This window comes from Urocampus carinirostris, chromosome 1 (assembly GCF_059441175.1).
Source record: "Urocampus carinirostris isolate Australia breed hairy pipefish chromosome 1, RoL_Ucar_1.0, whole genome shotgun sequence".
NCBI lineage: Eukaryota > Metazoa > Chordata > Actinopteri > Syngnathiformes > Syngnathidae > Urocampus > Urocampus carinirostris.
Genome location: NC_142349.1, coordinates 75,350,740 through 75,374,835, shown reverse-complemented (window position 1 = coordinate 75,374,835; position 24,096 = coordinate 75,350,740). Strand labels below are relative to the sequence as shown.

The 24,096-nt window shown below is 41.4% G+C and overlaps 2 protein-coding genes and 1 pseudogene across 3 annotated transcripts in view; 2 read left to right on the top strand and 1 right to left on the bottom strand.

The window, feature by feature from the left end:
- Window positions 1-24,096, top strand: part of LOC148376920 (uncharacterized) — a 224,495-nt pseudogene that overhangs the window by 11,915 nt on the left and 188,484 nt on the right. The gene's annotated exons all lie outside the window — the stretch shown is intronic.
- LOC148376940 (uncharacterized) lies at window positions 1,379-6,500 on the bottom strand. Its single transcript, XM_088351490.1, has 2 exons — window positions 6,286-6,500; window positions 1,379-3,276 (listed from the first exon to the last, which is right to left on the bottom strand). The coding sequence occupies exons 1-2, from the start codon at window positions 6,404-6,406 to the stop codon at window positions 1,850-1,852; spliced, it is 1,548 nt and encodes a 515-aa protein (XP_088207616.1). The 5' UTR covers window positions 6,407-6,500; the 3' UTR covers window positions 1,379-1,849.
- LOC148376939 (uncharacterized) lies at window positions 8,599-16,448 on the top strand. The gene is made up of 2 exons (XM_088351269.1): window positions 8,599-8,855; window positions 14,006-16,448. The coding sequence occupies exons 1-2, from the start codon at window positions 8,843-8,845 to the stop codon at window positions 15,937-15,939; spliced, it is 1,947 nt and encodes a 648-aa protein (XP_088207395.1). The 5' UTR covers window positions 8,599-8,842; the 3' UTR covers window positions 15,940-16,448.

The window sequence follows — 24,096 nt, the reverse complement described above, 5'->3', positions numbered from 1 at the left end:
TTTTACAATCAAATACAAATGACATTTAAATACAAAAGATATTCACTGGCTGAGCTGTGGTGCGAGGTCATTGTAGCCTAGACAAGAATGAGGTTTACAAGAAAACAAGAACGGGGACAAGGGCTGACGCGGTAAAGGCTGATAAGCTTTAGACATGGCGGCGCCTTTCGGCGAGGAGGTGGCGACTAGGTGGAGGCCACGTGAGGAGTCTGCCACGGGCGGAGTCTACCACGTGGGGAGTTCCTGGCCCGCCCACGGGGGGTGGCCGACGCCCCGACGTGTGAGAAGATGGAAGGAGAGATGAGAGAGCAGATCGGAGATCGTGAGAGGGAGGCTTGATGAAGACTAATTAGACCAATTCGACAATAATTTGGCTAGATTCGATGGAATTCATGTCGTTAAATACTTTAAGAAAATGAATCTGCCCCCGTGTGAAAATGCCTGCTATAATTGTTCATTTTCCCATTAAGAAAGGAGCATGCATTGTTAGGAGAATGGAGTTTGTGTTTGGTTCATGGAGTCAGATAACTCATTTCAACAATTTAGTAAACAATACATTTGTAATATCGTTTTTTCCCTAACACCATTGTTGTCATGAGTGGGGCAAAGCGCTGGGGGTCTCTAAGCTCAGAAATTCTCAACTGAGACTATGTTTTCCTGCGTCCTTTCTCATTTTAGTCCGTCTGATACGGATTTAACTTAAGCTACAGCAATTTCTGTTTCTTTGTGTAGAATTCAATTCTTGCTTTCTCTACTTTAAGCTGTGCCTCTTTGATACCATATAAAGCTCTTGCCTTTGCTTGAGCTCGTCCGACACTGCTGAAGGACGAAGATGAGACGCTTGAAGTCTTCTTCTACTTGTTGCCATGTTGTCCACATTGAAGCATCAAATGCTGACTTTTCACCGGAGCGTCATCGATATGACTCCAAGCTAAACCGTCAAAGAAGGACCATGACCACAGTGGACGCGTAACTAGCTTTATTCCTTCTCAGGATGGTGAAAACTGCAAATGTACATTCAGATGCATTGAGATCATGTGGCTGAAATATCACAAGATCTCGATGTTTCTACATCATATAGACACCTTGTCGACCCTTCAACACGGATGGAGACAAATTAGAACATTCACTCGTCCTGTCAGCATGTGTGCGACTACTGATGACCGAGAGCAGAAAGTGACACGGAAAACCCAAAAGTACTATTACCCGGGAGTAGTATTCTTTCAACTGAACCGCGGTAACGTATTTATTCAACAAAAACTGTTATCGTAAGGACACCACAGAAGTTGTTAAATCACAGTGAATCACATTCGGTTGAAAATCAAGAATATCCAGCTAAAAAAAAGCTTACATGTGATGCAAAATCAGCAAATCCACATAAAAGTCATGCTTTTATTAAAAGGTATAAAATATATAGATGGTAGATTCACACAAGATTAAAAAAAACCTAAGAGCGTATCGCACGAAGACAAAGTAAGGTCACCCATCGTGCCTCCAACCAAGACTGGAAGCTGTCATCAAATCAAGGACGCTGCAACTACATACTAGTGATGTTTTGATTTAAATTTCTTTGTCGGTTTTTCATGATTCCATATTTTTTTCTCAGAATGGAGTGATTCAATACTTATTTATTCTTTCAAAATATCATTCGCTGTACATTGCAATGTTTTTCTTCATTTCTTTTAATGTTCCTGAATGCCAATATGTCGCACTTTGAAATGACCTAACCATTTTTTCATGTTTCCGGTCTGCGTTTTTTTCTGCAGAATAAATGTCTTTTTGCTATTCTCACCCCAGCACATTTGTGCCCCTAAACTTTGACTTGACAAGAAAATCTTGGACCACAAACTTAACAAGAAAAAAGTTCCTCATCAGTGTGGGTTTTGATGTGTCTTTTTAAGTTTCCTTTATGGCTAAACTTTTGAGCACAAACTGAGCAGGCGAAAGGTTTTTCGCCTGTGTGGGTTCTTGCGTGCCTTTTCAAGTCGGATTTATTGGTGAATATTTTACTGCAAACTGAGCAAGCAAAACATTTTCCGCCAGTGTGGGTTATTGTGTGCCTTTCAAAGTCGGATTTATGGGTGAATATTTTACCACAAATGGAGCAGACAGAAGGTTTTTCACCATTGTGGGTTCCTGTGTGTCTTTTTAAGCTTCCTTTTTGGGTGAATTTTCTACCACAAACTGAACATGAAAAGGGTTTTTCACCAGTATGTGTTATCGAGTGGGTATGTAAGCATAATTTCCAAGTGAATTTTTGACCACAAACTGAGCAGGCAAAAGGTTTATCACCAGTGTGAGTTCTTGTGTGGCTTTTCAAACTACCCTTTTGGGTGAAATTTTGACCACAAACTGAGCATGAAAACGGTTTCTCACCAGTGTGGGTTCTTACGTGGCTTTTCAAATGCTCTTTACGGCTAAATTTCTGACCGCATGTTGAGCATGCAAATGGTTTCTCACCAGTGTGGGTTCTTATGTGGCTTTTCAAATGTTCTTTTAGGCTGAATTTCTGACCGCATGTTGAGCAGGCGATAGGTTTCTCACCCGTGTGGGTTCTTGTATGTCTTGTCAAAGTTTCTTTTAAATTAAATTTTTGACCACATACTGAGCAGGCGAAAGGTTTCTCGCCGGTGTGGGTTCTTATGTGGATATGTAAGTTACTTTTAAAGCGAAAATTAAGACCGCATGTTGAGCAGACAAAAGGTTTTTCACCAGTGTGAGTTCTTAGGTGGCTTTTTAAATGATCTTTTTGTCTGAATTTCTGATGGCACATTGAGCAGGCAAAAGGTTTTTCTCCAGTGTGGGTTCTTGTGTGTCTTTTCAGAGTGTCTTTTATCTTGAATTTTTGACCACAAACTGAGCAGGCAAAGGGTTTTTCAACAGTGTGGACAATAATATGGCGTTTCAAACTTTGCTTGTATTTAAATGTTTTTCCACACTGCAAACATTTGTGATTTGTGTTATCAACTTCTGACCATTTGTGGCCATCATTGTGTGCAGAGTCGGACGTGTCCTCTTCATCTGTTGTCCCGGAGCTTCTGCTTGGAGATACCTTCTCCTTGTTCTCTTCATGTTGATTGTCGGAGATTAAATGGGCCTCAGTCACGGGAAACTCTCTCAAATCTTCCTCCTTTTTGACGTCAACAGGCTCAAAACCCTCCTTTTCCTCTTTAACTTGGTCCTCCTTTTTGACGTGATCAGGCTCCAAATCCTCCTTTCTAATGCCAGGCAACTTTGTCTCCTGATGCCAAAGAAGAAGATTCTCTTGGCCGATGTCTGCAGAACACAAAACTCACAATGTGATTATCAATATAGCTTATTTTCTACACACACAAAGCAACGATTTGATCGCTTTTCAACGTGAATTAAAACAAAACATGTTGTTCAATGATAATATGTACCCTTGTAAAGTAAGCTACTTTTAGTTATTGTGTATTTCTCAGACTGCTATGCAATTACCTTGTTTAACCTGTTTTACGATTTTTAATATACAAGTAATCATTGTCGGAGAGAATTTGTCGCATACGTGTTCAAAGAGAATGCAGGAATCAATGGCGTCAGAGGGAGCTCTTGTTTATTGATGCAACAATTTCACAAGAAAACTCAAAGAATCTTCAGACACGAGTGGGTCTTTATAGTTTCAATACAGCCGTACACGGGTCACAAAGGCCACGTGAAGGAGGGTTCCATAACCATAGTCCTTGGAAATGTTTTTAAATTTGGGTCAGTTTGCCCTTTGCCGTAGTCTTTGTCAGATTGTTTATAGTAATTCGTCTGCCGAGACCTTCCCAAAATGTAAGCAACATTTCTCCCAACTGTAAGCAAGTCTTTCTAAATGTCAGCTTGTCCCCTGAAGAAATGTAAACAAATCTCTACAACATAATCCCACACACACACAGTCACATTTTCAAAGATCTACGTTTTCAGTCTATTTCCATTGTAATGTAATACGCATGCGTGACTCCATTGTATGTACTGCGCATGCGTGACCTTTCAATAAATACAGCTACTGAACCGGATGTGGTCAGAGAGATCCGGGCAGCCGAACAAGATGGCTGGCGGGCCGATCTCCTACATGCGCAGTAGTAAAAACCTTATTTTTCCTGCCTCTACCTAAATTCTTTGGTCAGCAAAGGGTTTATATCTTCATAGACTCCGACAACCGTTTTTCGGGAATAGGATTTTGTGACCCCCTGTATTTGCAAATGATTCGAATGTAACTGCAACATTTTTTAGCAACTCACAACCCAACTAAGAGAATATTTTTCATGTCAAGTCAACAATCTTAACAGTCCTGTGGAGTTTTGCAAAAAAATGTTACGTTGTTTTTCTCTCCGTTTGTATTTCTAGATAGCTAGATAGATACTTTATTCATCTCCGTAGGGAAATTCCCACTTCCAGCAGTATCCTTGTGTTGAAAATAAAACAAAAATAAAGTAAAAGGAATATAATACATAAATACCCAATGTAACATGTTGATATATTTAGATAGTGCTACATAAAATACACACTGTCATAAAAATAGGGTTTAATGTGGGCTTTTACTCCCCCGGGTGGAGTTAAAGAGCCTCATGGCATGAGGGAGAAATGATCTCCTCAGTCTGTCCGTGGAACAAGACTGTGACAGCAGTCTGTCGCTGAAGCTGCTCTTCCGTTTGGAGACGATGCTGTGTAGTGGATGTGATGAATTGTCCACGATCGACCGCAGCTTTTTCAGTGCCCGTCTCTCAGCTACTGTTGTCAGGCTGTCCGGCACTGTGCCCACAACAGAGCTCCCTTTCCTCAGCAGTTTATTGAGACGAAAGGCATCCTTCTTCTTGGCGCTGCCTCCCCAACACGCTGCCGGATAGAAGAGGGCGCTTGCCACAACAGTCTGATAGAACATCTGCAGGAGCTTTTTGGCAGATGTTGAAGGACGTCAGCCTTCTGAGGCTTTGTCCTTTCCTGCACGGAGCTTCTGTGTTGGCAGTCCAGTCCAGTTTATTGTCCAGCTGCACACCCAGGTATTTGTAGGTCTGGACAAACTCTAGACATTCTCCTCTGATAGTTACAGGAATCTAGCAGCAATTATTGTCCCAAGCTTTAATTAGCAAGGATTAATGCTGTAGTAAGCCCCTGCGCTTCTGTTTTGACTGATAAATCAGTTGCCACTTATGATAACATCTTCAATATTTTCTTGACAAAGCCGGATTCTTGTCAGTAAATATCCTAATGTGAGTGTCATTACGGGCAATAACAAAGACCTGCCTGTTGTTCCAGCTCACCCTGCAGTGTTCCATCAGCTTTAGCTTGTTTCTCTCTCTCTTCTCTGGGCAACTTAGTGAAATCCTTGTAACCCACCACTTGATTATTGGATATCGTTCCTGCCGAAGTGTCGAATTTGCTTTAAACTCTCCACGTGAGCGCCGCGTCAAGATGTGTCTCATTTCTGAGCCGGGTCTCTATAAATCCAGGCGAAAAAGCCACTTCTTCAGAATGGCTTTTAATACCTAGAAGTGTGACATCACTTTGGTTATATCTTATCTTATGGTTTTTATCGTCCATTATTGTTTTTTATTTTTGTTTGGTTTTTACTTTTTGCTTCGCTCTATTTATTATCTACATTAAAGATTTGTGGTACACCGAAAGGACTGTTGGAAAGGGCCGTCTAAATAAAGTTTCTTTACATTTGCAAACAGAAAAAACATGCTCAACGTAATGCGCAAAGGTTCCTTTATTCTTTTTCTACTTCCTGATATTTCAACAGGTCAATCAAATTCATTAATAAAGCGCTTTTCAGGCAATAAATTGCCACTCAAAAACATTCAGTTTACAATAAGACAATACAATTCCCTCTTTTATCCCCACCCAATAACCAAAAACAGCCTATACACAGAAACACGAAATGATTAACATACAATAAAACAAAAGAAATTAAAATAACAATCGAAGTTTGTTCTGTTAGAAAGCTCCATTGCTCAATTTTGATGATTAAAAATGATCATATAGAACTATACAGCCTGAAGCTAAATATAGCTAGCTAGCGGCTACGGTTACATCTCAAACAATAGAAAAAAACTACTTGCCTGCCCATTGTCAATCGCTAGTTGGCTTACAAGGTAAACTACAAATTTGGTTAACTAGTTTACTATATAAAGCTATACCTCAATTATGCTAGATAGTAGCTAGTAGTAGAGGGCTATAACTAGAAGTGGACCAGCCGCACCAGTAATACAGAAAAGTCACAAGATATTGAGTAAATTGACTTTGGGAGCAGAAAATGAGATGACAACTTAAGTGACCAACCTTCTTCTATCATCACGATGTGTAGCTGCTTGCTAATGCTAACTGAAGTTAGCCGTCGATGTTCGCCCTCGGTCTCATCTTCAAGCTCCTCCTTGAATGGCCCCTTTCCACTTGAGTACATTTTGATCGCGTTTAAGGCCCACCATGAACACTTTCAGGGAGTTAAATTGAGCTTTTCCACAAGGCTGGATCGGAACGACATGTTGCCCCAGACGACCTCCGAGTGACCCGGAAAACAACTAAAGTGGGCGGAGCTACAACGAAACAACTTTCGCTTCATGAAAATAACTTTTAATTTGTTTCTATTCATCAATATTGTTTTGATATATTGTATAAAGATGCTTTTATAACACCTTACTGATTTTTGTAACCGTTTTCTGAAACAGGATAGGCTCCATGCACGCAAAACGATGACGTATGTCCGGAATGAACTCAGGACGGTTGCAAGTTTCCGGTCAGCGCTGGTCTCAATGTTATGCTAGCAACAAAGCCGCAAAAACCGAATACCGAATTGTTTTTGGACGTTATTTGCAATCAATTTCATTTCTTTTTATGCCCGCCGAAGGTCAGAAAGACTCGTAACGGCACAGATGTTTTCAAAAATGGGGAGACAGTTGGACCAGCCACCACTGCTGTGTACCTCAATGTACAGCATGGGCGACTTGTATTTCGGTCCCAAACTTCCATGTGTAACGACCCTCAATCATGCGCGACACAAGGGTTCACAGCCACTCGGTTTATTGCCTGCATTCAGTAAAAAACAATGCAAAAGTCAGGGCATCTGTGCACGACTGCAATCATCTTCAGCGCGATGCTATTTATCTCAAGCTTCGGCAAGCAGACAACATGCAAGTCAAGTCCCATTTATTTGTGACGCCCCTTAATCACAAAAATGTATTTAAGGACTGCACAGGATTTCAATTACAAAATTGCACAATGACCTGATCCTAAACCCGCATGCGGGCAAGGAACAACTCAAAAACCTCAGTGTGAGGAAAAAAGAGAAACCTTTAGAAAGGACCTCACACGTGGTAATCCCCTTTCCTGGATTGACCAGGGTGAATCACAATTAACATTACTATACACAAGCATAGTAAACACTAGGTAACATGTTGAAAATGTGTCCGGAAAGTGCAGCCTGTAAACTAGTCCAGAAAAAGTCTATGACTTGAGAGCACATTAATAGTGACACTTAAATAATAACAATGAACATAACTTTCCCACGTACCTGCATTCAGGAAACAAAACAATACAAAAGTCAGGGCGTCTGTGCAGGACTGCAATCATCTAAAACATTAAAAATACAAAAAAACGGGTCATCACTCAACAAGCCGCACCTCGTGGCGTGTTTGCATCAAAACACGTTGCATCGTCGTTTCAAGCTGTATTCCTTTACTTCTTATTTAGTGTTTTTTTAATATACATCATTTAGCACAACTTATATATCTTTATATACAAAAATAATGCAGCTCCTATAGCTAGCAAAATAGTAATGCAAGAAAAACACAGAATTTGTGAGAATTCAAAAAACTCAAAACAATCACATTTCAACTCTGTTACACATCCGTTCCACAAAACTCAGAATTACGAAAACGCTGGGTCATCAATCATTCAAAGTAGCCCTCGAGTGTGTAGCCGACATTTTCAAAGCTCTTGCCCTCAGATGCGTATCGATATTTGACTCCTGATAACTTACCTGCAATATGCTTTAGTGTTTATTTTTTTTTGCTTTCTTTAAGGCGCTTTGGGAAGTCTTGACTTGAAAAGCGCTATCTAAATGCAGATCGTTTCATTTCATGAAAAGAATGTACAAGACGTCGAATTGACGCCATCTATAGGCCAAACCGGATGTACTGCAGCATATCTCAAAATCGAACGAAGCGAGTTGAATCTTTTTTTGTCTTTTATTTGAATTAAAAGGAAAAAAATTGTGGCAAATATGAGAATCTCCGTCACGTCAAACAAATATAAAATATCGGTGGCACTTTGTTGGTGATGTTGACGAGAGACCGAAAATGACTAAGCATCCTTATTCGAACGCGGAAGTAAGTCGTCCATTGCGCTAGCTCAACTATGCCATAACTCCACAAGATGGCGCACTCCCTAAACGTTGGCGGTCCGCGTATGTTTTGGTGACATTTCTAAATTCCATGTCGTGAAAACTCCTGCAAAAGTCAGTACAGTGTCGTAGACGTTTCATAAAATAATGTTGCTAAAAAAACAACAACAATAATAATAATAATAATAATAATAATAATAATAATAATAATAATAAACATCGCTCACTTCTGAACCGGAAACGGTTTCTTTGTCTTTCCGGGTCACGTTCATGTTGGTTTTGGCTAGGCGGCGTTCCGCTTCGGTTTCGTGGACAAGCTCAATTCAACTCCATAAAAGAGTCCATCTAACTCCGTAAAAGAGTAATAGTGAGCTTTAAAGGTGGTTAAATTGCTCTCTCGAGGGAAAGGACATTTCAAAGAGGAGCTTGAAGAAGAGGTCGAGCGAGAAGACTCGAGGGCTAACTCAAGTTAGCATTAGCAAGCAGCTCCAAGTCGCGATGGAAGGAGCAGGTTGGTCACTTCAGTTTTTCCATTCCCCAAGTCAATTTACTTCTTTATGTTGTTACTTTTCTATTTCGTATTCCTGATGCGGCTACTACGACGTGGATCCCAATTGGTTGATGTCACTTTTTTATAATTTATATACTGCAGTGCTCCCGATTGTCTGCACTCCCTCCATGACATTACTGGCCACTATTTTGCACACCTTCTTTTGGAAATGTTCTGCTTTTTATTGTATATACTTCTAAATATGTGTTTATACTCTTCATATTCTAGCTGTGATTCACGATTCGCTGTCTTCCTGCTGTCCCCAAAGAATAGTCAAGTCAAGTCATTTTTATTTGTGACGCCCTAAATCGCGAAGAGTCTCAAAGGGCTTCACAGATTATTACACTATAATTACACAGACTATTTTTCAGCCGACGAGAAGAGTAGGTTATTCAAATGCTATGGAGTAGAAGTGAGTTTTAAGTTTAGATTGAAACATTTCCACTGAGGTTGCAGATCGGATCTCAGGGGGAAGAGCGTTCCACAGCACCGGTGCCCGGATGGAGAACGCTCTCGAACCAGCAGAAGACTTCTTTGCTCTCGGGATCACCAGAAGACCGGCACTCTCAGATCGTAGGCTTCGGACCGGGACGTAGGGGCAAATCAGATCTGAAAGATAAGAGGGAGCAAGTCCATGTATGATTTTGTTTAATAATAAGAAAACCTTGAAATCACATCTAAGGCTAACTGGGAGCCAATGCAGGTTAGCCAAAATCGGTGTTATGTGATCGTACTTTTTTGTCCTAGTTAAAAGCCTCGCTGCGGCATTTTGTACTAGCTGAAGAGACTTGATTCTGGACTTCGGGAGACCGGAGAGTAGTGCATTACAGTCATCGAGACGGGAGGTAACAAATGCATGAATTATAGTTGCCGCATCAGACTGAGACAGTATTGAACGGAATTTAGCAATGTTACGAAGATGGAAGTAAGCGGTTCTAGTCATTTTCTTTACATGCGTTTCAAAGGATAGATCAGGGTCAAATATGACACCTCAATTTTTAACTGAGTCACTCTGTGTGATGTGACATTTGTCAATGTTCACAGCAGTTTTTGAGAATAAGTCACGGCATTTAGATCGACCAATGACTAACATTTCGGTCTTTTCAGAGTTAAGTCGCAAGAAATTGAGTGACATCCACTCTTTTATCTCAATGAGGCAGGCCTCCAAATTTCCACAGTTTAGTGTGGAAGATTCCTCCAACGGAAGATATAGTTGAGTGTCGTCTGCGTAGCAGTGGAAACTGACATTATACTTGCGAATAATATCACCTAGTGGAAGCATATAAATGCTGAAAAGAAGGGGGCCGAGCACTGAACCCTGCGGAACACCGCAGGTAACATTAAAGGGCTCAGATGTCATTTCGCCCTATTTAACACAGTGCGTCCTATCTGAGAGCTAGGATCTGAACCACGAGAGGATGGTTCCTGAGAGACTGATCCATTTTTCCAAACGTTCTAGTAGGAAATTGTGGTGCACTGTGTCAAAAGCAGCACTAAGATCCAGCAGCAGCAAAAGTGATGAAGCGCCAGAATCCATTGCCAGTAGGAGATCATTTGTTACCTTGATCAGAGCTGTCTCAGTAGAGTGGTTAGCCCTGAATCCTGATTGCGTAGATTCAAAAAGGTTATTCTCGGATATGAAAGCATTCAGCTGCTGTGCCACTACCTTTTCAAGTACTTTAGAAAGGAAAGGTAGGTTTGACACAGGTCTATAATTACATAAGATTTCTGGATCAAGGTTGGGTCGTTTCAGTGTGGGTTTAATAACGGCGGACTTAAAAGCTGCTGGAGCTACACCTGAGTGTGGGACGAATAAAGGATGATCTTATCTCCTTGAACAAAACGCATTATCCAGGGGCAGGGGCGTTACTAGAGGGTTTTGTGCGCACCCACAAAAACGCTCTGCCCACCCCAAGAGAAGTGGAAGTAGGAAAAATAAAACAAGAGAAAAAAAGGAAATGGAAGAACAAAAGAAGAAAAACGCAGTTTAAATAAGTAAAAAGCGAGGGAAGGATAAAGAAAATAAATGAAATTGAAGAAAAATATAAAAAAAGATTGATTTTGGGGGGGGCCCCTGTTCAGTGTATTACCAATAATAATGTAATATCCAGTGTTCTGGCTTGCCTGCGTCCCTGCGTGCTAGACACATCATTTTTGCTGGGGACGCATCGTGTCAAATCAACGTGCGTCCCCGGGACGCAACTTTTTTGACACCAAATTGTCATTGTTACCCAATTCCTTTTTTTAACAAAGATTTACCGCACTCCAAACTTTTTGTCAGGCAGATCCGCCATTGTTGTTTTGGTCTCACGGTTCGAGTTTTCGTCCGCACGCCGATCTCGTTGCTTTGAGATGACGTCATTGATATGGTGTTTGTCATCGAGGGAAGGTGAAGGTTAAGTATGCCTCCGAAAAACAGTATTAGGTAAAAATCAACACAAAATTGGTCATTTCTTCAGTGTCAGTAATAACAAAACATAATGCGGAAAGTGATAACGACGGCAATAATTCCGGCACGAAAAAAACGGCGGAGAAATTCTTCGGAAGATCGCGGAGGCAAGGAAAACACGCGTGTTGAAGCGAACGATTCGACGAAAAAAAAGTGAATTCCATCGAACGGGCCGAACTATTGTCCGCTCTCGATTGTCCCTCGCGATCGATCTTCTGAAGTTCTTTCTCTGCCCGCGCCTTCCTCCAAAGCCGGCGTGTCGGCCACCCCCATGGGCGGGCCAGGAAGGCCTATGTGGGCTCCACCTCGTCTGCAGAAACTCAAAACAACACCAAGCGCTTCCACGCCATCAGGGCCTCGTTCTCCAAACATCGCCAGCCACCTGCGTCAGAATTCTGTTGTCGACAGAACTAAACGAAACATTCCCATTTTGAACGGCGTGACCTGTCATTGAACTTAAGCCTTCTCTGTGAAAAATCTTCATTGCATTCAATAAATGTAACGTGTGATGAATTCTCTATAGTAAAATGTATAAAATCCTTCAGGACCCATAGATCTTTGAGCATGTTATTCCCCGGGTCCCGTCGCCTTTCACAGCTCAAATGAACTCACGCCCAAAATGATTTGTCTTTTTTAATTCAAAACGAGTCATTTTTCTACTCAATTATAATAGCATTTATTTGTTCACTCACAACCAAACTTTTCAACCATTCAAAGTTTTTTAGCGCATTCGACCGGGTAGAAACAGTTGTTGGCCTGGAGAGGGATGGGCGCCACCGGGCTGTACTTGCCCAAGACACACCGCAGGAAATGGTGCCCCTATAACTCCTGTGGTTCAGGGATCCTATACGTATATACTGTATTTTCTGCACTATAAGGCGCACCTAAAAGCCTTTAATTTTTTCAAAAGCTGACCATGCGCCTTATAATACAGTGCGCCTTATTTATGGATCGACATTAAGTTTTCCAACTAACTTGCAGCCGCCGACTCGATTTTCCCCCGAACGCCAAGTAGCCCGCGGTGTATGCTGGGATTTATTTACCGGCGTTTCATTGGCTTACCAATGTGTCAATCGTCATTTGAGTCGATCACTATTGGCTAAAGTTATTCAAAGGTCAAGGGGGCGGATCCTTTTTATCATTTACAGGCTGAAGCGGCAAAACAAAGCCTGCAATTGGCCAAAAAAGATGATTGCGTATAGCACATGGTTGACAGCATACAGAAAGCATTTTTTTACTATTCTGTATTTGTAAATATTTTATTCTCCTGGATTTACTACACCCACGGATATAAGAGAACCATGGTTGCACATTATTATTGAAAGCAACGACTTCGGTGAGCTACTCCGGCTATATATTATCCCTGTATCTTGTTTCAGACTGAACTCGATGTTTCTGTGACAAGCGGTGCAGATAATGGATGGAATGGAGTCTCTATTTTTAAATTCAACTCAATTCCAAGTGTTTATTGTCATATGCGCAATAAAGTTGCGAACGAAAAAGAAAATAGAAACTAAGGAATGGTTGGCATTTCTTGAATCCCAAGACTTGAACCTTCCGAATGATGGAACGATGCATTTGAGTGACATGGTACGGACACCGCATCCGCACGTGTCTGAGACACGTCTTTGTAAGCTTTGGGAATGTTAAGGGGGTAATAAGTTGGACTGAACCATCTTACTGTTTTGTCCACGTTCCCATTGTAGCGCCTTATCATCCGGTGCGCCTTATGTATGGAAGATATAGGACCAAAAACTATTTTTTCGGGGTGCGCCCTATAACCCGCTGCGCCTTATAGTGCGGAAAATACGGTACGTTTTGGACTCTATGTGCCCGACAAATGTAAAGTCAATTCCACAGAATACACCGACAAAAATACTTATTGAGCAATCACAAAAGGAAAAAAAAAGCATCTAGAAGGGAGTCAAGTCATTTGGTAAATAGTAGGAAAGCCGGATAGCGCCGCCATGTTGGAAACCGGAAGTGAGGAAGGGAGCTGGCTGTCTATAGTTTTCAATTGGTGAGACCTGATGTTTGCTGCTTGTAGTGTTGTCGAACGTACCTCGGTGCTGTGTAAACATTTGTTGGGGGGTAATAATGGTGGTGGTCCCAGGCATTTAATAAATGAGCTAAAATAGGGTCAAAATCAATGAGAACAGTTGTTATTTATGCTCACTTTGAGTCTCCATCATTTGTATTGTGCTTTTTACCACTCGTTTACGCACGCACGGGGCCTCAACGGAGAACGCTCTACTGGATCCCCAGCAGACCAGGATCTTCCCAGCAGAGGTGTCGAGCAGGAAAATAGAGGGAAGTGAAAGATGTGAGGGGGCAACAGTACGACACTCATTTACTCCCTGGGGGAGACCGCCTCCAAGCATCCTCACCTCCTGGCGTCCCAGTTCCCCTTTCCCACAAAAAACAATCCAAGACACAAATTTAACCGGAAGAAAAGAGGTGGATAGAAACAATTCTTGAAATGAAATGTGACGGCAAAACTAAATCAAGCAGACAATAAGTCGAAAGAAACCCTGTCATTGCCCCCACTCTTAAGATGATTATTCCTTGTGCAGCTATACTTGTGTTTATTCCGGTAATGCCTTTTGAAAAATATATTTTTGTGTGTGAATAGTTATTCACATTCATGTCTTGTGTCCTGCAGACGTCAGTGAAGAGACTCTTCTTCCTTGGCAAAAGGAGACCGTGTGTTCCGACCTCAAAAAAGAGGAAGAGGATGAGTATTTCTTAAAATTTAAACTCGATAAGGAAGAGGAAGACTTGGAGCCCGATGGTGTTATAAAAGAGGAGGAGAACTTTGAGCCCGGTGACATTAAAAAGGAGGAAGATTTGTGGGAGTTTTTCGCGACCGGGGCCTGTTTAACCTCTGAAGATGGACGTGAAGAGAACAAGGAGACGGTGCCTCCAAGCAGAAGCTCCGGCACAACAGATAATGATGACAACAAAGATGGCGTCAAACGGTCGGAAGGCGATAACACGATCCATAAATGTTCGCAGTGTGGAAAAACATTTAGACAAAAGTGTGATTTGAAACACCATATCTTAGTCCACACTGGTGAGAAACCCTTTGCCTGCTCAGTTTGTAGCAAAACATTCGCCCGGAAAGCACGCTTAAAAATCCACGTAAGGACCCACACAGGTGAGAAACCTTTTGCCTGCTCAGTATGTAATCAAAAATTCAATGAAAAATCAGTCTTAAAACGCCACATCATGGTCCACACTGGTGAAAAACCCTTTGCCTGCTCAGTTTGTGGTAAAAAGTTCTCTGAGAAGGGAAACTTAACAAGACACACAAGTACCCACACAGATGAAAAACCTTTTGCCTGTTCAATTTGTGATAAAACATTCACCCGAAAATCCTACGTAACAATCCACACAAGAACCCACACGGGTGAAAAGCCTTTTGCCTGTTCAGTTTGTGATGAAAAATTCAGCCTAAAATCAGACTTAAAAGACCACACAACAACTCACACAGGTGAAAAACCTTTTGCCTGCTCGGTTTGTGGTGAAAAATTCAGCCTAAAATTAGACTTTAAAGACCATAAAAGAACTCACCCTGATAAGAAACCTTTTGGGTGCTCGGTTTGTGGCAAAAAATATAGCCAGAAATGTTATTTAGAACGCCATGCAAGAATTCACACTGGTGAAAAACCTTTTGCCTGCACATTATGTGGTCTAAAATTCAGCCAAAAAGAAAGTTTGGAAAACCACACAAGAACCCACACTGGTGTAAAACCGTTTGTATGCTTAGTTTGTGGTCTAAAATTTAAATGGAAAAAAAGCTTAAAAATTCATGAAACAATCCACAATGGTGAAAAACCATTTGCCTGCTCACTTTGCGGTAAAAAATTCAGCTTGAAACGTCTTTTAAAAAGCCACAGAAGAATCCACACAGGTGAGAAACCCTTTTCCTGCTCAGTTTGCGGTCGAAAATTCTCCTGGAAATTATGCTTGAAGAACCACTTGGTAACACACACTGGTGAAAAACCTTTCACCTGCTCAGTTTGTGGTAAAATATTCAAACGCAAAAGTAGCTTAGAAATTCACACAAGAACCCACACGGGTGAAAAACCTTTTGCCTGCTCAGTTTGTGGCAAAAAATTCAATCAAAGATCAGACTTAAATCGCCACATCATTGTTCACACCGGCGAAAAAGCTTTTGCCTGCTCATTTTGTGGTCGAAAATTTGGTGAAAAGGGGAGCTTAAAAAAACACACAAGAATCCACACTGGTGAAAAACCTTTCGCCTGCCCATTTTGTGGTCGAAAATTCACCCTTAAAGCACACTTAAAAATCCACACCATAACCCACACTGGTGAAAAACCCTTTGCCTGCTCAGTTTGCGGCAAAAAGTTTGGGCGGAAAGAACACTTGATCATCCACACAAGAACCCACACTAGTGAAAAACCTTTCACCTGCTCGGTTTGTGGTCAAAGATTCAAGCATCAACGACACTTTAAAAAACACACTCACGATTTACTATTTTCTTGTTCAGTTTGCGGTCAAAGATTCTCAAGTCAGGCAAAATCTCAGAGTCACAAGTGTGCTGGGGAGAATAGCAGCCAACACTCTGGTTGACATGAACTCATCCTTCTCATTTACATAAATAAAAAAGAACACAGTTACCATTGACTTTAGTGATATGTCTAAACTTAGACTTTTTTGTAGTCGGAAAAAAATATATTTTAAAAAACATCGAGTGTTTCAGCTTGTATCCTTTTGATTGATTCTATGAAATGAAATGATGAAAAACATGAATTTACTATGATATCTCCTCAGTATGGTCCACTATAAACTTTTATTAAGTAGAGCACTTTTTAACCCCTTAACGTTTGACAGCCTATGAAATCCAGATATCCACAGATTTATCTAGTCTGGCTTAATGGGTTGCACGTTTGCCGAGTCGGGTTTAAAAAGGCACAGCTATGTCATGCCAGCTGTAGATAGTTGTAGATAGCTGTAGGTAGCGTTCACCGAATCCTCAAATCGACCCCCGGGATCCATCTCAGAATCACGGATCGGAAAAGTGTCGCCCGCGATCTTCTTCTATGGTTGCTTAACATCCGCTCCTGATGGACTTTTATGAATTTTTGAAAGAAATGAAAAGAAAAAAGGTGACACGAGATCCATCAATAAGGCAGGTACGTTTGCAAACTGCATTCGATTTGATGAGTAGCACGTTGGCAACACCTGCTTAAATCACCATGGTAACTGAGCCAGGCTAACTTTAACTTGCTTTTATGCAACCCACTTGATGTTAAATTCAAACAAGATACAAGACACTTATCTTTGTTTAGATGACCCCACCGCCCCAAGTTTTTTTTCTTAGCTGATTGTGATTGTATAACTGTACTCTACTTGTATAAAATGTACAGCTGTGATGGAAGCATATATTTCATGTGGATTTAATTATCCTTTTTTCACATATAAGTTTGTTTGAATTGTGAATTTGTGACTGAATCTTCTCTAAAGATTGATTCCCATCCAAATGTTATTCACTGCCATTCAACAACTTCATTAAGATTTGGCTAATAATCAAACTGTCATATGTTTATTTGATTGATTTTCTTTTGTTTTTCAAATGTACCATTTGTGGAAAGTGTGAAAGATCAACTTGATATTTTCCCATCAGCCCTTGTTTTCGGTTCCCCGTTTCAGTGACGTCATCCTCTTTTTGACTGCAACCTTATTCCTGAAATGAAATGTCTTGCTTCTCATATTAAACGGTGATGATGTCCTTCCGTTTGGATTTTTTTCTTTTTTTTTCTTTTCGATTTCTCTGCAGGGCAGCGCAGTGGTTAGCGCTTGTGCGGCACAGTTCATGTCATGGGAACCTGTCGTGGGTTCAAATCCAGCTCCAGACTTCCTGTGCGGAGTTTGTATGTTCTCCCCGTGCTTGCGTGGGTTTCCTCCGGGCACTCCGGTTTCCTCCTACGTTCCAAAAACATGCATTTCAGGTGAATTGGCCGGTCCAAATTGTCCCTAGGTGTGAATGAGCGAGCGAGTGAGTTGTCTGTCCCTGTGTGCCCTGCGATTGGCTGGCAACCGGTTCAGGGTGTCCCCTGCCCACTGCCCGGAGATGGCTGGGATGGGCTCCAGCCCCCCCGCGACCCTAATGAGGATAAGCGGTACGGCTGATGAGATGAGATGTTATTTCTCTGCAACGTTTATAACATGCATGGGCTTTCCTGCTTGATTTATCATTTAAGTCCTCAAAGAGACTCGTGTCTTTGTATCGTTGTCTCATCAGCAAACCAAAATCATTTCTCTACTTCTGTTTCTAATAAATAATTGCTATGGGGACCCTTATGTCATGTTATTGAATTTTAGGCCAAGAAAATTGCTCGGGACCCCACTCTTTGGTTCAGTTGCATCTCCGATTAAAAGTAAATCCAAATGAAAGATGGCTGACGCTAGACCGCACAGGCACACAAATGGGATCATTTTCCACAACAATGACTGAAAACGCTGCACTAATGTTTGACATGGATGTACGTGCACCCTGCAATATGTCTGGCTAGCTACTGACTGCGTCCGCGTTACACACTCAATTCTCTTTTATTTTTTGCAAACAGAATGCAAAATAGTCGATTCGAATTAAAACGCGTAACGAGAGGCTGCCAGAGTGCGGCAGGAGATAGTCAATGCTGTTTAACTGAAACTCAAATGATCTAAGATGCATTTTCAATGTATCTTTTGGCGAGATTCTGCCTTTGAAAACCACCTGACTTTTCGCAGACCCTAATTCAAGCGGCCCCAAGTAAATGGAGTTAGAGACCACTGCCCCACAGAATGTATCCGTCATTCATTATTTACCACTGGAGAATTTTGTGATTTTTCTTCAAAGTTGCCAAGATCATTCCTAATATTAGAAAGCGGAGACTTTTTTCCAAATTGTGTGAATGCAGATGGTCTGTTTCTGTTTCCCATCCTGGATGTTCTCCAACTCTCGCCAGAACAAGCATGCATGGTAAATTGTGCAAGTACGAGAGCGCGCTAGACATCCTTAATGATCCAGATACAGTGGTATGTCCTCTTACAATTGTCTCTGCATACAAAGGCTTCAGGTAACAAAGTACCCGGAAATGAAAATATCGCCTCTCGTTACAAAGGTGTTTCAGGATATGAAGTCAAAAATACAGTACAGTTTGGGCCGCCATTCCCTGCTCCCAAAATTCTATCCGGCAACTCGATGCGTGTATCCCGGCATGCTCTTCGTGTCCCCATTTAACATTGAAAGGTAAATGAATATTTTCTTTATTCTTTGTTTTATTTTTTAATACGATGTGCCGCTTGTTTTACGTTTATTCTGCAGTCATCTCATTTTAACAGGAAGTTATTTCCTGTTCTGGTGCTCTTATGATTTATTAAAAAATAGATCATACTTTTGCTGGGCTTGGAGCGGATTAGCCCGTTTACATTCAAAAGGTGTCTCTACTTACAAATGTTTCAGGTTACAAAGCTACTACCGGACGTAAATAAATGTGTAAGTAGAGGTGCCACTGTATGAATACATTTTCCAGGGCTTCTGGTTTATATTTGAATCTCGGTCTATGCGAAATCCTACCGATGAAGGAATGTTAATGGTCATTGTGGTTGCTGTTTACGTTTCACCGGATGCTAACGTTAGCATAGCGCTACATCTCCTGCCCGCTGCTATCCATAAACAGCAGCTTGCACACCCTGACAGAGTTTTTATCGTCACCGGCGACTTTAATTGGGCATGCTTAAGGACTGTACTTCTCAAATTCATTCAATACGTGGACTTAGCAATTAGGGAAAAAACACTGGACCGTGTGTACAGTAAGATCAAACATCTCGTTGGATCCGGCCATCTCCGTCTGTCCCTCACCCCTTCATACACCCCCCTCCGGAGGAAAACAAAGCCTATGCAACAAGGACAATACAAACATCTTCTTTGTTCCTTTATCTTCTTTGTTTTCTTTGTCTTCACTGTAAAATGTGGAACTGGAGTGCCATGTCCAATTTCGTTGTCATAATATATTCAACCCATGTTGTAACAATGATAATAAAGGTATATTCTATTCTATGTTCTGTTGTATTCCTGTTAGAACCGAACTTGTTTACCCGAGGATCACAATAACGACGGATCAGAATTGCTTTGGACGTCAAACCCATCATTGAAAAGAAGAAATGAAAGCAGTGGCATTTGTGGGGTCTCTCTCGGAATTCTCCTGTCTCAAATAAAAGGGATTTCTGGATTAACAGTCACTTCTTGATCAACAAATATTTGGCAGAGATTAACGTGCAATTTTGTATGGTAAACTAGAATTCACGATGCTGAAAAATCAGTCATTGCTAACATTGGGCAAATGGAGGATTACCGTTTCTTGATTTTCTTCATTTCCAATCAATCGGGTGTTACACATGATAAAAAAATCCTGATTGTATCGGGAACACCATTTCCTTCCATAATCTGTCCAACCTGAGAGACTTGTACAATGTTACAATGGCAATATTCTTGTAATCTTGTCATACCTAAGGCTTAAACATTGTGCCTGTATTGTAGAAACCAAGAAAGCATTTGGAGGCGACGTGACTGACAGGACTTTGGCCGTGTCGGGACGTCTCCAACTGTTTGCTTAACTGATAAGAATTTGGCTCGGTCAGGGCAACTCGAATCAAGCACCCGACTGACAAAAAAACAACACGTCGGCGCTGACCGAACACTGTATAACAGCGACCGTCTGCCCGGACAATTTCGGAACACGACCGGATGTTTGAGTGAAATAAACAACGTGTTTCCCTCTCATTTTGACTCTCTCTGCTCTCTTGTGTATAGGTTTTGGGGCGGGGCCCATAGACGTCCTGCTCCGACACCTGCTGCCCGTCTGCTTGGCGCTAGGCATTAGGGGTCGGAATCGGGTCCTACAAAATCAAGTGAATTGTTCCTGTGGCGTCATGACAAAAATATGCAATTTCGGGTTTCCTTCAGGCGTGGTCCTGCCAACTAAGTTAATTATTCAGGTTCAAGTCAGGTTTTAATACTTGCGGGTCGGGTTGAGCTGGAATTTTTTAGCCTCCTTTTTACCTCTACACGCATGTACTGTATTCCAAAGCATTTTTTAATGCATCTTGGCTTTTATTATTCTACTTTTGCCCGAAATCCAAGGTTAATTAAGCATAAATAGCGGCTAATTATCGGCTGAAAAACCGACAGAATGCCTTCAGTTCTGAAAAACTTGAGGATAGCGAAAACCGTGGGCATCATTTTGTTAAACACTCAACTCTTAATTCCGGGCGCTCACCCGCACCCTCGCGCAAACTATGGGGGATACTTGGCGCACCGCTGACGTCATTATGACGCACCTCACATTCTGTGCCTACACAATCTACAGTCTTAACCTGTATCAGGGGTCAGCAACCTATGACACGCGTGATACCGGGAAATAATGATTCTGTTTTTTTAAAAAAAATCGCATTTTTCCCTGAAATTTAGACATTTTCAGTGGCGCACTGTGTTGTTTAGAAGCTTTATGGTAGCGCCCCTCCTCTGCTCTGTGTGTGACCGAGGAGAGATCCATGTATTAACCCAGCCAACCAAACACACGCGCGCGATAAAAGAACAAACCATGTCGGCTCCTCCAGCGAAAACATCTCTTCTTTCCAGCCAGTGTGGACAGACGAACGAGGCTATGTGCAAAAAAGGACCGTGTTGTTTTGTGCATTTTGCCTCGCGAGCGTTGTACCACGCACAGCACGTGTTAAACGTCATTACGAGACGAAACATGAATTCGAGGCGTAGACATTAAAACGCGCCGTGTCCATGTACGGCAAACAAACACGGACCCCGAAACCCTTTTCGCTGCTAAGAACACCACCACTGAAGCAAGCTATCACATTGCTCACTGCGTAGCAAAGCACGGAAAACCATTTACTGATGGCGAATATATTAAAAATGTGTGTGTGTTTCAAGTTTTGATAGTTTCTGAAATAAGATTTTATTGATGAATGGTACGGTCGCTGTCCATATCACTTGTTGTTTGATCGTAGTTCATTGTCGATGAAGAATGCTTGATTCTTGTGGCAAAAAGTTGAAGTCATGGATGGCTCCAGGCCTTTCCACATGTTGCTCACATTCATGTTTTAGTTTATGGATGAACAAGTGGAAGATAAATTGGTCAGTTATACGATTTCAATGTATATCCATGTTGTATACTTGTCCCGTGATAAATAATAAATGACGGATATGCTCGAGGGCTTGTAAACCATTTAACTCACATCCGCAGTTCAAACTACACAAACACTTAGAAACATGCATTTCAGGTGAATTGGCCGCTCCAAATTGTCCCTAGGTGTGAATGAGCGAATGAGTTGTCTGTCCCTGTGTGCCCTGCGATTGGCTGGCGACCAGTTCAGGGTGTCCCCTGCCCACTGCCTGGAGATGGCTGGGATAGGCTCCAGCCCCCCCGCGACCCTTACGAGGATAAGCGGTACAGCTAATGAGATGAGAAAATGAAATGACAAAATAGCAGTTTAATAAACAGTAAAAACAAAGACGGTCACTATTCATTGTAAATGAAAGTCGAGAAATTGTTTTGATTTGCCGATGAGACAAAGACACAAGTCTCTTTGAGGACTTCCAAGAAGACCCTGTTGGGATTTAACCATTAAAATGTAGCGTTTGACCAAATTGTTGACATGAGTTATCTGACTCCATTAACCAAACACGACCTACATTCATCCAACAATTATGCGTGCTCGTTTCTTGAGAGAGAAATGAGCAAGAATGCCGACATTTCCACACGGGGGCGGATGGTTTATTATTCTTAACAGCAGATCCAAGGGTAAACAGGAGACAACCCCCATCCGAGTTTCCCGGAATCATTTATACATTTCAACAAACAAATCAAAGACATCCCACTATTCCCCAATTGGCTATGTGTCTTGTTAGGAAATGAATACATTCAAATGTAGCGTTTACCCAATTGTTCGAATAAGATATCTGACTCCATTAACGAAACACAACTTACATTAGTCTAACGATGCATGTTCGTTTCTGTATGGAAAAATGAACAAGAATAGCCGACATTTTCACACAGGGGCAGATTTATTTTCTAAAAGTATTTAACTAAGTAAATTCCATCGAATTAGCCGAATGAGTGTCGAGCCTCTCTCTCTCTCGATTGTCCCTCGCTATCGATCTTCTGAAGTTCTTCTGCCCGCGTCTTTTCATCAGCTGGCGCGCTGGTTCCTCCCATGGGCGTGCCGACTCCTCCCATGGGCGCGCCAAGTGCCAGCTTCACCACCTCCTCACCGAAGAGCGTCGTGATGTTTGTCCTTGTGCGTCTGGCCTTCTCCTGTCAGCACTCACAGGAATTCTGTTCTCAAAACACGTCTGATGCATTCCAGACAGCCTAACCTTCTCATGTTCCTTGAAGAAAAACAGTCAGTGAATCATCAAAAGCATCAAACTGACTACATGTACTTACTACGTAGTTCATTTTATAATATCCTTTATAAAATGTATAAAATCCTTTAGTCTGCAGCTAACTTTAGCTTTCTCTTATTGGTTAACTTCTCCCCGCAAGATGGCGTCTCGGCTCCTCCCGTGGGCGTGCCAAGCAGTTGTTTGCGCTCAACATTCCCACACCACAGCGCCTCGATGTCTGGTTCATTCTGCGTCAGCAAATCCACGAATCCCGTTATCGAAAATTTCCTAGACAAAGCATCTTCCGCAAAGCATGCCCTGACCTTTAATTGTACATTGAACTAAAACACAGTCAGTGAATATCTTTATTGCATTAAACTGAATACATGTAACCTGTAGTCAATCGTATAAACTCCTTTAACCCCGTGCACATTATTTACACATTGCAGGGAAAAAAAATATCAAAATGTAAAGACCTCAACACAATAATTTAATAAAGAACAAAGAAATGTCCTTTCAGGAAAGCCACAAACTCATTTGAGATCATTGAAATAGAAAGCCTAAAAAGAAAGACAGGGTTTACGTTGTGCCCAGTGTAGAGGGATTCACCGTATTACTAGACATAGAGGAATTAGTAGGCAGCTTCTGTCTTCCAAATAACGCAAATGATTCATAACTTTGAAAATACAGGCTGCGCGTTGTCTTAACTGTGTGAAATTGAGGTGACTGGGCACAATACAACTCCATTTTCTTTCGTGTTTTTTCAAATGTGTCCGATGGTGCTATTTGCTGTTCAAGAGTAGAAATCCATTTTATATTATTGTTCTGGTCACAATGTCCAATAAATATTTGCCACTTACTGTATATGTATGAAGCATATTTGTAGATAGAGATATTAATGTGGGCTTTTACTCCCCTGGGTGGCGTTATAGAGCCTCATGGCATGAGGAAGAAATGATCTCCTCAGTTATTGTATTTATCATGTAAGCATTTTTGAAGAAATAGTTGCCATTTTTATCTATATTATTTGAGCATTTGTGCAATGGACAAATACAGCGATGTTCAAAATGATAGCAGTGCAATGAGATTAAGCAAAATATCCCTGGTGTTGAGTCTATTTTGATTGTTACATGCCAGACAGAAGTTATCAGTAGGTAGATTCTCAGAAAACAAACAAGACATCGCATTCATAATAGGCACTACTATGGTGTTGGAGCAATTTATCACATACCAGGGATAATGGATCAGTTTGTGTATGTTGAAGTTACATATGAAATGCATTGCTTCCATTCTTTCCTTTTATCGTACTATTTAATACATCCCAAATACCTTTGATATGACTT